Consider the following 11,617-nt stretch of genomic DNA (forward strand, 5'->3'; position numbering starts at 1 on the left):
TCTTCAGCCAAAACCAAGCCCATCCAAGAACAGCTCATCCCAAATTCATACTTGTCTATTCTTGCCCTCCATTAAATCCCAACTTTACATCCTCTGTGTACACTTCCACTCCAGCGACAGATTCCCATCAGTTTCAGGACAATCTAGAAGTCGGCTGCTGTCTTTACTTGGGTAATACATTTGTGAACAGGGCCTGAATTGTAGTAAAAGAAAAAAATAATGTTATTAATAAAACAATGAATTGCTTTGAGGGTCCTGGGATAGCCTCAAACTACAAAATATGAACAAAAGTGGTTGTTCACTGTATTCAGGAAGGAATTTTATACAAATTAAAACAGATCTAGAGAAGGAGTAATGTGATACGACTCAAAGCATTTTCCTTTAGCATCATGTAAGACACGGGTCAACGTTTAAAGGCCAAGGACGCCCAAACTGATGGAGAGGTTAAGTAGGGACCCCCTACCTAAGATACACATTATTATCATCATTTTGCATTATACACAGGTTCAAATATTATTTTTTTTTATTCAGAAGTTGGTTGATAGGAGCTAAACGAGTGAAGTTCTGACTGAAAGATGACGTCTTCTGTCTATTATTTTATAAAATATGTTGGATTTGTGTTAATCTATATTTAAAGAAATAGAAAAAATGTATAAAAAAATCAAGACTCTACAAAATAATCAGCCATAACATTATGACCATTGACAGGAGAAGTGTTGTTACATCATCTTGTAACAGTTTGATGTTCTGCTGTGAAACTTCTGGACCTGGTCATTCATTTGTGTCACTCAAAACATGCGGAATAGTAAATTAACAAGTGAATTGTTTGGTTTTGTATAGTACATCTGCAGTGTTTGATGCTTTTAATGCATGTGAACCTGCTTTAACAATAAAGTGCATACGCAACATTTTACACAACTCTAGGGGGCGGGTCATTCTGACATAGACTGATTAATGTCAGACCGGTCATAATGTTACGGCTGACTGGTGTAGAAAGCCAGAGAGTCCGAGCTACGCATCATTTACATAAAAATACATTAAAAATCGAGTGAGGAATTAATTAAAGAACTAATTCAATGACTAATCTAACTATGACGCCTCTTGATTGATTGTTTGGAGACAAAATGTGATATAAGTTCTTAAAACCTGAATATCTGACATCCTCTATTTAAAAAACAAGTCTCTCCAGAAGCGTCTGCTCGAAGCTAAACACAAACCATGAGAAAAATCCTGCAAACCTAAACACTGAACGTCTAATTAAAGCTTCGTAGCCGCTTTAATCCTGTTGTTAATGCTGTCACCAGTCTGATACCAGCTTATTCAGACTAAACTTTGAAGGCATTAAATCTTTTTCTTTTTGTGAGGTGTTTGTTCTCTACAGTTATCCAACGTTATCGTTTTTTCTTTTAGGGAAGTCATTTTTTTATTTGGCCACAGTGCAAACATGTTGTAAATTACGTAATTGCCCCACACAGAACAGGACCGAGTGCTGCAGACAAATATGGACTTGAATCTGACGGTTGATGGAAGCTCTCTGCTGGGAGGCTCGTTTATGAATCCTGACTGCGACGGGAAATGCATTCGCTGTAGGAAGTCTTTACGTGCAAAAAAAAACAACACACAACAGATCCAAATCGTTCCGTTTTATTTTCAAGCTCCTGGGTGTTTTTAAAGTTCGTCACAGCGGTGGTGCTGCTGTGCTGTTTTAGCCTCGTAACAAACCAGTCGTTCGTTCATTCATTTTCTGTAACCGCTTGTCCTCTGGAAGAGGTGGGGTACATCCTGTCAGGGTTAACACACAGAGACAGAAACCATTCACACTCACGCCTACGACCAATTTAGAACCACCAATGAACCTAACGAGCATGTCTTTAGATGTTCGGAGGAAGTCGGAGAGAACCAACGCAGACAAAGGAAGACCAAGAACCTTCTTGCTGTGAGGAATCAGTGCTTCCACACCTGAGCCGAAAGTAATTAGACAGACGTACAACCAATGGTATAACTGTGACATCACGTTCATACCTTCTAAATCGCACGATAAGAATTTGCCATCTGGCAATAAATGTGACGAACGCAAGGTGATGACGTAGGCGCGTGCGACGTACTCAACGTCCCCGTGGCCATTAGCTCGCCTGTGGCTAACGGCTAACGAGGCTCCTCACTAATAATGTGGAACTGGTTCTGATATCAGAAGGTGGATGTGGAACAAACTTGTCCCACATGAACAAGTTTGCAAAAATAGATAACGGCTAAGGACAGCAACCCAGTAAATTCATTCCACCACCTGAAGAACAACCACAAGCCGGAGTGTGATGAGAGACGGCAAATGAGTCTTGAGAAAGAACGCAGCCACATCCTCTTTCTGGGGACAGTCCCCGTTTTGGATGAACCTGTCGCCCGATTTTAGCGTTTTATAAATGAGAACATGAGTGTAAATGACAGTAACTGGTCAGTATCATCTTAGAGCTCTCAAGGCAGAATGTAGTGACGGACAGAACATGGATGGGAATTATAATATTTGAGCCCAAATCGCCCGTCCCTGCTCTAAACAGCTGGCTTATCTGAGAACAGACTTTTTATTTTTTAATTTATAAACAACTTCAACCCAACATCAAATCTTTTCTGGAGTGGTTCCACATCAACTTTCCAGATCGAGTTTTTCCATTTTAACAAACTATTTTTTTTATGTTCCCATATTTTAGTTTTTTAGGTAATGTCTCATTTTTAGCACGTGTGACAACCGAGGACAGACAACAAACCACCGTCGTCTGACAACACAATGCAGAGCTGTTCCAAATCACCGATATCTACGCTGTCCAGACGCACTGCTTCCCAAAGCACACAGGCTGTCAGTGCGCTAATCACCGTGTTCCTTGTCTTTATACGTCCCGCCGCTTTTACATGCCCTCGTAATCATAAACCCTTTGTTCCATGCTTTCTCCTGTCTGCCAGGCTGCCAGCATGTCTCGCTGGGACTCCAGCTGTTTCATGCCCAATCCCACCCTTTTTCTGTTTGGTCTTGTTGCACGTGTGTTTTTCCTGCAGGAGGACACTTGAAACCAGAGCTCCCTTTAACACATGACGTGGGTAGATCGTGGTGTCACAGATCGCTGAACAACACAAATATTTTTCCTAGAGGTGCTTTTCTTCTCTTTCTTTCTGTCTTGATGGTGACTGCTGATGTTTTTGTAGCTGTTACTTGATAATTGTGGTGGATTATCTTCAGCACACAGAGTGAGCACCAACATAAACTGAGTGGCTTCCTCAGACGCAGGGTTGGAGCTCCACTAAAAAACACAATTATACTCCAAAAGGCTGTATCTACACTCACTGGCCACTTTATTAGGTACACCTGTTGAATTGCTTGTTAACACAAATAGCTAACCAATTCAATGCATTTAAACGTGTAGACATGATTAAGACAACTTGCTGAAGTTCAAAGAATGGGGAAGAAAGGGGATTTAAGTGACTTTGTTGTTATTCTGAGTATTTCAGAAACTGCTGATCTACTGGGATTTTCACACACAACCATCTCTAGGGTTTTACAGAGGAAAACAGAAGTACAGTTGAGTGGACAAAAATGTGTTGTTGATGTGAGAGGTCAAAGGAGAATGGGCAGACTGGTTGGAGACGATACAAAGGCAACAGTAACTCAAATAACCACTGGTCATAACCAAGGAATGCAGAATACCGTCTCTGAACGCACAACACGTCCAACCTTGAAGAAGATGGGCTACAGCAGCAGAAGACCACACCGGGTGTCACTCCAACACTGGACAATAGAAGACTCGATACCCATCTTCTGACGGCTACTTTCAGCAGGATAATGCACCATGTCACAAAGCTCATATCATCTCAAACTGGTTTCTGGAACATGACAATGAGTTCACTGTACTCCAATGGCCTCCACAGTCACCACATCTCAATCCAGTGGAGATTCTCATCATAGATGTGCAGCTGACAAATCTGCAGCAACTGATGCTATCATGTCAATATGGACCAAAAGCTCTGAGGAATGTTTCCAACACCTTGTTGAAAGTATGACACCAAAAATTAAGGCAGTTCTGAAGGTAAAAAGAGGTCCAACCTTTTACTAGCAAGGTGTACCTAATAAAGTGGCCGTTGAGTGTGGTTTCTTTTAAACAAGAACGTCAGACTCTATCTATCTTGAATAAACAGCTGGCTGATGAGCAAAGTGTATGGTTTAGCAGGTATACAGCCTTCGGGAAACAAAAACAGAGATAAAACTGAGTCAATACTGGACTTACGCTGATCAGGCATAACATTATGAACACCTTCCTAATATTGTGTAGGTCTCCCTTGATCCTCCAAAACAGGCAAACGCATCACAGACTGGACATAGGTCTTCTGAGGGGGTGGATCTGTGGATCGTCCCACAGATACTTGATCAGTTTGAGATCTAGTGAATTTAAGTAACATCCACGTCCAAAATTTTCCCAGCAGGACTTTCTATTGTCGCAAGATGCTTAAAATCTCATTTACTTCTCCAGTCAGTGGTCATAATGTTGTGGCTGATCGTGTATGTGTACACTGAAATGTCAGAGCAGCTATTTCCAGCTTACTGAAACTAACTGGTTGGATATATGCAGCAAGGCCTGAGCCACAATCTTGTTAGAAATCTGAACTGTATGCTTTTTCATTTTAATCTATTGCTGTTGTCTTACGCGTGGGATAATCTGGTCCTGCTGGCCGTAGATAATGTTCTCTGTTGCTGCCCACAGCTCTGGCTGGATAAGATTTATGTGTCTGGAACGGACAGAGATGCAGATGCATTTTTTATTTTTTTTTATTTATTTTTTTCTCCTCAGAGACAAGAATCGCACTGTGGAAAAAACTCCACGGGGCGCCACCATACTTAGCATCCGTGAAACATAGCAGCCAAAGTCTGGAGAGCGAGCAGTAACTGAGCCGGTCACCGCGAGTTCTCGGAAGACTTTCCTTCTTTAACTCCACGGCAGCAAGTCAAAAAAGGTCACGCTCCCCTGATTAAGGGTAAGGCTTCTCGTTATCTGACCTGCTTTGTGGCGTTTGAGCCGGGGGTCGAGTCTGTTTAGTTCCATAAAACAGGTCAGATTACAGCTCATCTTCTTCAGGCCTGACACAAGAGAGAGGTCACCAGGTTCTGAAATGAACTTGAGACCGACTTCAAAGGAGATCAGAGGAAAAAAGGTGGCAGGGTTCACGCCGCACTGGTTGGGAATTATTCGGAAATCCATCTAAAATAGGAATTAAACTAACCAAATGCATCACATTCGAGTCAAATAAGCACATTTTTAATTCCTCATTCTGAGAGAAAATGAAATTAGAAACCAGCGCAAAGCCCTCGTCTCCGATACCTCAGCTCTATTAAGGCAATGGAGCGTCGCACTATTCATCCAGACAAATTAGTTAAGCGCCACCGACGGCAAACACGACACCACCTCTCGTGTGTTGGAGAGTGTGAGCCACTGTTTATGACATTAGATACCATCCTATATTTAGTTAACACTCACAGCGGCAGCATCCTCGCGCTAAATGCATGAGGAGCTCTGCAGGTCTGTTTATCCGCCCCCCCCTTCTCCTGCCTTTCAGAGATTGCATCCGAGTGTTGCACCATTTTCACCACTGCTTACATTATAGATGACACAGGGTGAGAGTCGGGCCACACCTACAGCCTAAAGTCATTGTTGCACGATATTATTTTGAGAAGCATTAAGGGTCAGGGTTAGCGCGTGACGTCCCGAACACACCCTTGCATTCACCCATCGGGCTGCTATGTGCTCATTAGATCCAGTCCAACCAGTCTGCACGAATGCCTCCAAGTGAAGTGTTTTACAAGTTAAATGGCTGAGGCATGGATTTTTTTTTTTCTTCCTCATTTTCTCCCATCTGTTTCCTGAATAAACACAACATTAACCGCATGATTGAGAGTATAGATTGCGCCTGTAGATATATTCTAGCACTGGAGTCAAAGCCAGAAATCTCAAGTCCTTTGTGTTGAAGATCGAACACTATCTGGATGCGTTTACGATCATTACTGTTTGCATGAATGCCAAATCACTGACAACATGTTTTGTTTTTTTTTTTTGTTATCTCCATATTCGGCGTACAAACATGAACAGGAATATTTGGATTTATTCCAACCAGAGAGAACTAATCAGATCAAGTGTTTACACGGTTGTTAGGAGCTGATAATTCATATAAATGTGGCAGCTGCACAGGATGACGTTACATTTGAATGCTTTAGATGATTAGAATCCACTTTATTCTCCTGAGATAAGATAAAATTATGATCTTTATGTATTTGGGATTAGTAGGACCTAAGATAAATAAAAAAAATAAGCTTAATCTTTGAACTAAAATGAAATAAATGATGTGGACACAGAGATCATTTCACTGTATATTACAATTTAAGCCACAAATGTGTACCAAAATGCAAAAAAACTGGGTATTTTAATGCAAAAGCAGAATTGGAAACGATGAAATCCCAACGTCCTCAAACGAGTACTTGTGAATTTGTCAAATTTTCATGTCATATCAAACTAGAAAAGTTAATAAGCAGAAATAAACAAGAGTATTGACCCTTCACTACCAGTACGTGGCAGACACAAGTGTCTCCTTGTGAGGACAACAGGTTTAAATAAAGCAGAATAAGCTGCAACAAACCTAAAACATAATGTCCCCATATGAGGACGCCGGATGCCGGTGGTTACCGTCATTACACAAGAACAGATACACATGTTTCTGCACAAATTGGGCCAAAAAAATAAATAAAAATAAACAAAAGCTCTAACATTCCTCTGTTTGATTAGATTAGAAAACGAGGTGCCACATCTATGGAGCGTGAACTACACTTGAGGTGTGCAGCCATGATAAACGTCAACTCCAGCTAAGGCGCTAATGCAGGTGGTTGTTTGCAAATATTTTGACAGCAGGGTCTGAATTAATGAGTTTACTGCTTCCACAAGTAGTTTGCTGGATGCAGGTATTAAAGGGATCAGAGGCACTTAACTGTGTTGGCCCGGTTCCTACTCACCGTGGACTTTTAATTAATTTTCCCCTTTATTCTTTTCGATTAATCGATTATATTTGTTTGTCGTGAATGCTCTTAAAATAAAAAAGTAATGCACGAAGAAGAAAACATCTTTATATTTGAGAAGCTTTTTTTTTTTTTTTTTGCAAACTGATTAATCGACTACCTTGTCGTCTTCCTCGTCATCTTCATCCTCCAGTGTCTCCTTGTCGTACTCTGCATTCCCACCGTCCTCGGCGTCGTTCACGCCCTCGAACTCCAAGCTGTTTCCATCATCTTCACCGAAATAAACTTTCATATCCAGGGCGGCCGTGGCTTCTTCTCCCTCGGACAAGGTGTCTGAGCCGGACGACGACAAACTTTGGCCGCTTCCAGACGCCAAAAACGATTCCTGCTCCATTTTGTTTCTTTTTTCTTTTTTTTTAAAATTTAAATCAACTTGTATCTGATCGAAACAGAGCTATTAATTAACCTGTCAGCGCACCTGTCCGCTCCATGTTCCATCTGCGCGCTTCAGAGGACATTACTTCGCCTTTTTTCACCCCGAGTGTAAAAAAAGAAAAAACACAAACAAACAAAAGTCCCGACGCCGACTAAAGTAATCGATTAAAATACGAGTTGTCGACTACAGTCACCGGGCCCGGGTGAAGGGCTCTGCTCCGGGTTAAGAGTAGCGTCCTCTGCCTCGGTGAATCCACGCTGCTGTCACTATTCTGCCTTCATAATAACCACAGGCTGCAGCAAGCAGCCACGACACGCAAAGCCACGCCCACAACGTGTGCGGACGGACCAATCAGAGTGCAGGAGGTTGTTTTTTTGTTTTTGGAAAGTCTTTAGCTTTAGACGAGATGCATGCATGCATGAGACCGGTTTATGATTGCCACCGATGTTCATGCCTGTACTTTTTTAGTTTCATTTAAGTTGTTTAACTTCCTCCCTTTGACGCGCACAATCACGCATGCGCAGAACACAAATGAATCCCAAATGTGTCCCTTCTGTCAAATTGAGGAAGCTCATGCTAATTATATTACATTTTGTTTACCTGTGTAGGCATATGCACCGATCAGCCACAACATTATGACCACTGACCAACACTGTCCATGTTGTTCTGCTGGGAAACTTTTCCACCTGCTATTCATTGGCGTGGACGTTACTTAGACATGTAGCATCCACCTAGACCAGAGCAGATCATGCACCTCCGCCCCATAGCTATGACACACACACACACATACAAATGCTTAGGGAACAACTAATAACAAAATCCATGACAATAACATGACATCAACCATGTCCATTCTCTGATGCAAAATGTGTTTGCTCATCTGGATGCGTAAAGTAATTGGTAACGAATCAAACAAATGCACCAGAGTAGAGTAGTTCTCATATATATGCCTTGTATCTAATACCTTTGCAAGCGTGTGCATGTTTTTATAGTTTCAATTTGAATTTGTGAGAGTATAAAGTAACGTGTGCATATTAAAGAAAAGTACTTATAAGTACTACTTTCCGGCTAAAGTTCTACACAGACCACAGAGTGAGAGTCCTGGCCTCCTCCTCCTCCTCCTGGGAAGCAGCTCCAATACTCATGCACCCAGTCCAGGAGTGGATGTGGAGCATTTCATGAATGTGTGGGAGGAAACCGAGTCCAGGTGCAGGAATAACATCCCAATAAAATGTCTGGTCGGTTCGGACGTATAAGCCGGTGTCTGCAGACACAAGACCTGAGCTCTCACGCTGACCTGCAGCAAACAGGAGCTGTTATTGTTTTATTTTGTTACCTCATCAATGAACGTCATCTGTTCATCTAAATTTACTCATCTGATGGCAAAGCTTTGTTTCACAGAAATGTTTTTTCCTCCTCCAGACAAGAAACGTGCACATTTCGAAGAGCAGCAACAGAAGTTTAGTGACGTAACTTCTGTGAAAGTATTTTTTTTAACTTGTGTGTTCTGGGTAAAAGCCTCCTTCACCCCTCTGCTTCTTCCTGCTGTTTAATTAACCCAGGGGGCAGCAGCTTCACTATACGGACACACCGCTAGAGGGCGCACTAACACAAACATCTACAACCAGAGCAAATACAGTGAAAACACTGACAATATCTAGGTTTTAATCAACTGTTTATACCCTTCTAAAAAATATATTGTTAAAAAAATAATACATTACAAGCCTAGTAGCGTTAGCAATGCAATAATAAATAATAAAACCAAAACTATTTTTAGAACGTAACCTTTTTTTTGTTTTTACATATTTCTGCTTTAATGTACCTTAATTCCCCTATTTGTGAATTTTCTAATTTATTTAATTATTTTTATGAAGTTCTTTGTAAATGACAATGAAAAGAATCTTAATCTTTTTTAGATTTAAATTCCCCTGCTAATGTATTTTTTTCCCCTTCAGTCTTCCCTTTAATATTATTAGTTTTTTATGTATTTTTTCGACTATGCATTTTGTTTTTACTTTTAAATATGCAGATATAAAATTAAAATCTCAAAATTCAATAAGTCAATAAAAGATAAAACAGAGGTAAGTTGAAGTAAATTAATTTATATAAATTTAATAATACCTGCATTTATAAATTCAGTGTTATTTATGGTGCGTTCCCTTATATATTATTATATGTCTTTTACAGACTCATGTTTTTATTCTTTGCTTTGTTTTTGCCACTTCCTGTCTTATGTAATTTGTCAACATCACACCCACTTCTGCAAGATAAACACACAGTGGCTAAAAACACAGTTTCATGCAAAAAAACAACTAACACACATACACGTGTTTAAAGTCACTTAAAAAACATAAAGTACATTTACAGCCAGCAGCAGAGACTGTCCTCAGGCCTTATACTGTTAAACTGATGTTCTTATGCAGTTAACCTTCTGCCTTCCTTTATAATCCTCATCCACTGCATGAGGTCACAGGGCTCTGAGCTCCAGGGTAAACACCACTTGAGAGTGCTGAGCCTTTACACCCGGTCACTTCTTGATCTGCTGTCGACAGTCAGACGTGTTAATGGCAGACACAAGCGCTGACGTTCAGACCTGATCCGGTGTAAGTTGCTCGGTTCGCTTCACAAAATCCAGCCTGAAACCTGAGAAATGGGATAAACATACATCTGACTAAAGCAAACGCGCTGAAGAAGATGTAGCTGATGATGTTACATGACAGCGTATAAGAAGTAGACAGGTTCATCCAGGGAGGCGTGGATAACTGCAGGAGGCCATCAAGGCTGAGCAGGTTGATGAGACCATGACAACAGATCGGTCAGAAACACACAACTCCACAAGAAGATGGAGTGACGTCATCCATTGGATTCTAAACCTCGAAAATGAAGCCAAAAGTGGGCGGGGCCAGCGGTCGTCATGTTGCATGAGCTTTAATCCGCCCAAACTGGGATACTTTGAGGCTGTGTCAGGAGGCAACCTCCGGGGCTGAGCGATGGAGCCCATGCGGAAGTGCAAAAAATTGCAGTTCATCGAGTGGCCGCTTGAGGCTTGTAGCAAAAGGGAGCAAATCTCCATAGACCCCCATGTTAAAAAGCCCAATTTTATAGCATTATTAAGCATGTTTACAGCCTGGTTCAAAAAACGGTTTTGGTCTCAATGGTTTATTTCACTATTCATGACAACTGTACGCGGGTGTTTTTTTTCCTAACTCGTTCGTTTAAGTTTTATTAAGGATTAAAAGTATGCATAATTAAGGCCGTTACCGCTCTAAGTTCCCCCTACGTCCAAACTTGGAGTAAAGCTCACCCAACATGGCGACGGCGGGCTCCGCCCACTTCGGGCTTCATTTTCGAGGTTCAAAATCAAATGTGTGACGTCACGATGAGTTCGTCCATAGTATAAACAGTCAATGGTCCGAAATCGCGCTCTAACGCCATTTTGTAGTGGTGTCCGAAAATTTAGTCATCAAATTCTAATGCTCTAAATTTTGGATTCAAAATTTCCCATAAAGCATTGCGAAAAGTAGTGCCCATCCGATGGATATCCCATCATGCATTGCGTTTCTAGCAGCGCTGCCGTTAATGGCCGTTAGTGGCTGTTAGTGAGACACATTTTCGAAGCTTTTTTTAAAACATAATTTATTTGTTGTTGTTTTTTATGATTTCATGAACATCACACATATCTGTTTACAAAATCATCACGTTTCGACCAGGAGAACCGCGGCAGCCTGACACGTGATGACGCGACAGCAGTGACGTCATTAACTGCTGATGGGATTCAGCTCACTATTGGAACGATTGAAACTCTACATAGGGAGTAGGGGTCAGGGAATGATTGAACAATTTCGGACACGATAAACGAATGAGTTAGAAAAACATCCACCACCTAAACAGTGAAACAAACTATTGAGACCAAAACCATTTTTTGTACCAGGCTGTAAACATGTTTAATAATGCTGTTAAGTTGGGCTTTTTACGTGGAGCTTTTGGAGCCTCAAGTGGCCACTCGATGAACTGCAGTTTATTGTTCTTCCACATGGGCTTCATCGCTCACGCCTGGCATGAGAAAATGAAGGTTCCACCGAGATTTGAACTCGGATCACTGGATTCAAAGTCCAGAGTGCTAACCATTACACCATGGAACC

General features: G+C 41.3%; 1 protein-coding gene and 1 non-coding gene across 8 annotated transcripts in view; both read right to left on the bottom strand.

Moving 5' to 3' along the window:
- Nucleotides 1-7,783, bottom strand: part of mast4 (microtubule associated serine/threonine kinase family member 4) — a 116,960-nt gene extending 109,177 nt beyond the window's left edge. For 2 of the 7 annotated variants that reach the window (XM_047570584.1, XM_047570588.1), the window contains exon 1: nt 7,200-7,783. In XM_047570584.1, the coding sequence (XP_047426540.1) occupies nt 7,200-7,433 (234 nt within the window). In that variant the 5' untranslated portion in view covers nt 7,434-7,783. The remainder of the gene's footprint in view (nt 1-7,199) is intronic. The other 5 variants (XM_047570586.1, XM_047570583.1, XM_047570587.1 and 2 more) reach the window with 3 other exon arrangements.
- A 3,762-nt stretch (nt 7,784-11,545) lies between these two features.
- Nucleotides 11,546-11,617, bottom strand: trnaq-uug. The gene has a single exon. It is a non-coding gene; the product is annotated as a tRNA-Gln (tRNA).

Source organism: Mugil cephalus, chromosome 19 (assembly GCF_022458985.1).
Source record: "Mugil cephalus isolate CIBA_MC_2020 chromosome 19, CIBA_Mcephalus_1.1, whole genome shotgun sequence".
Lineage (NCBI taxonomy): Eukaryota > Metazoa > Chordata > Actinopteri > Mugiliformes > Mugilidae > Mugil > Mugil cephalus.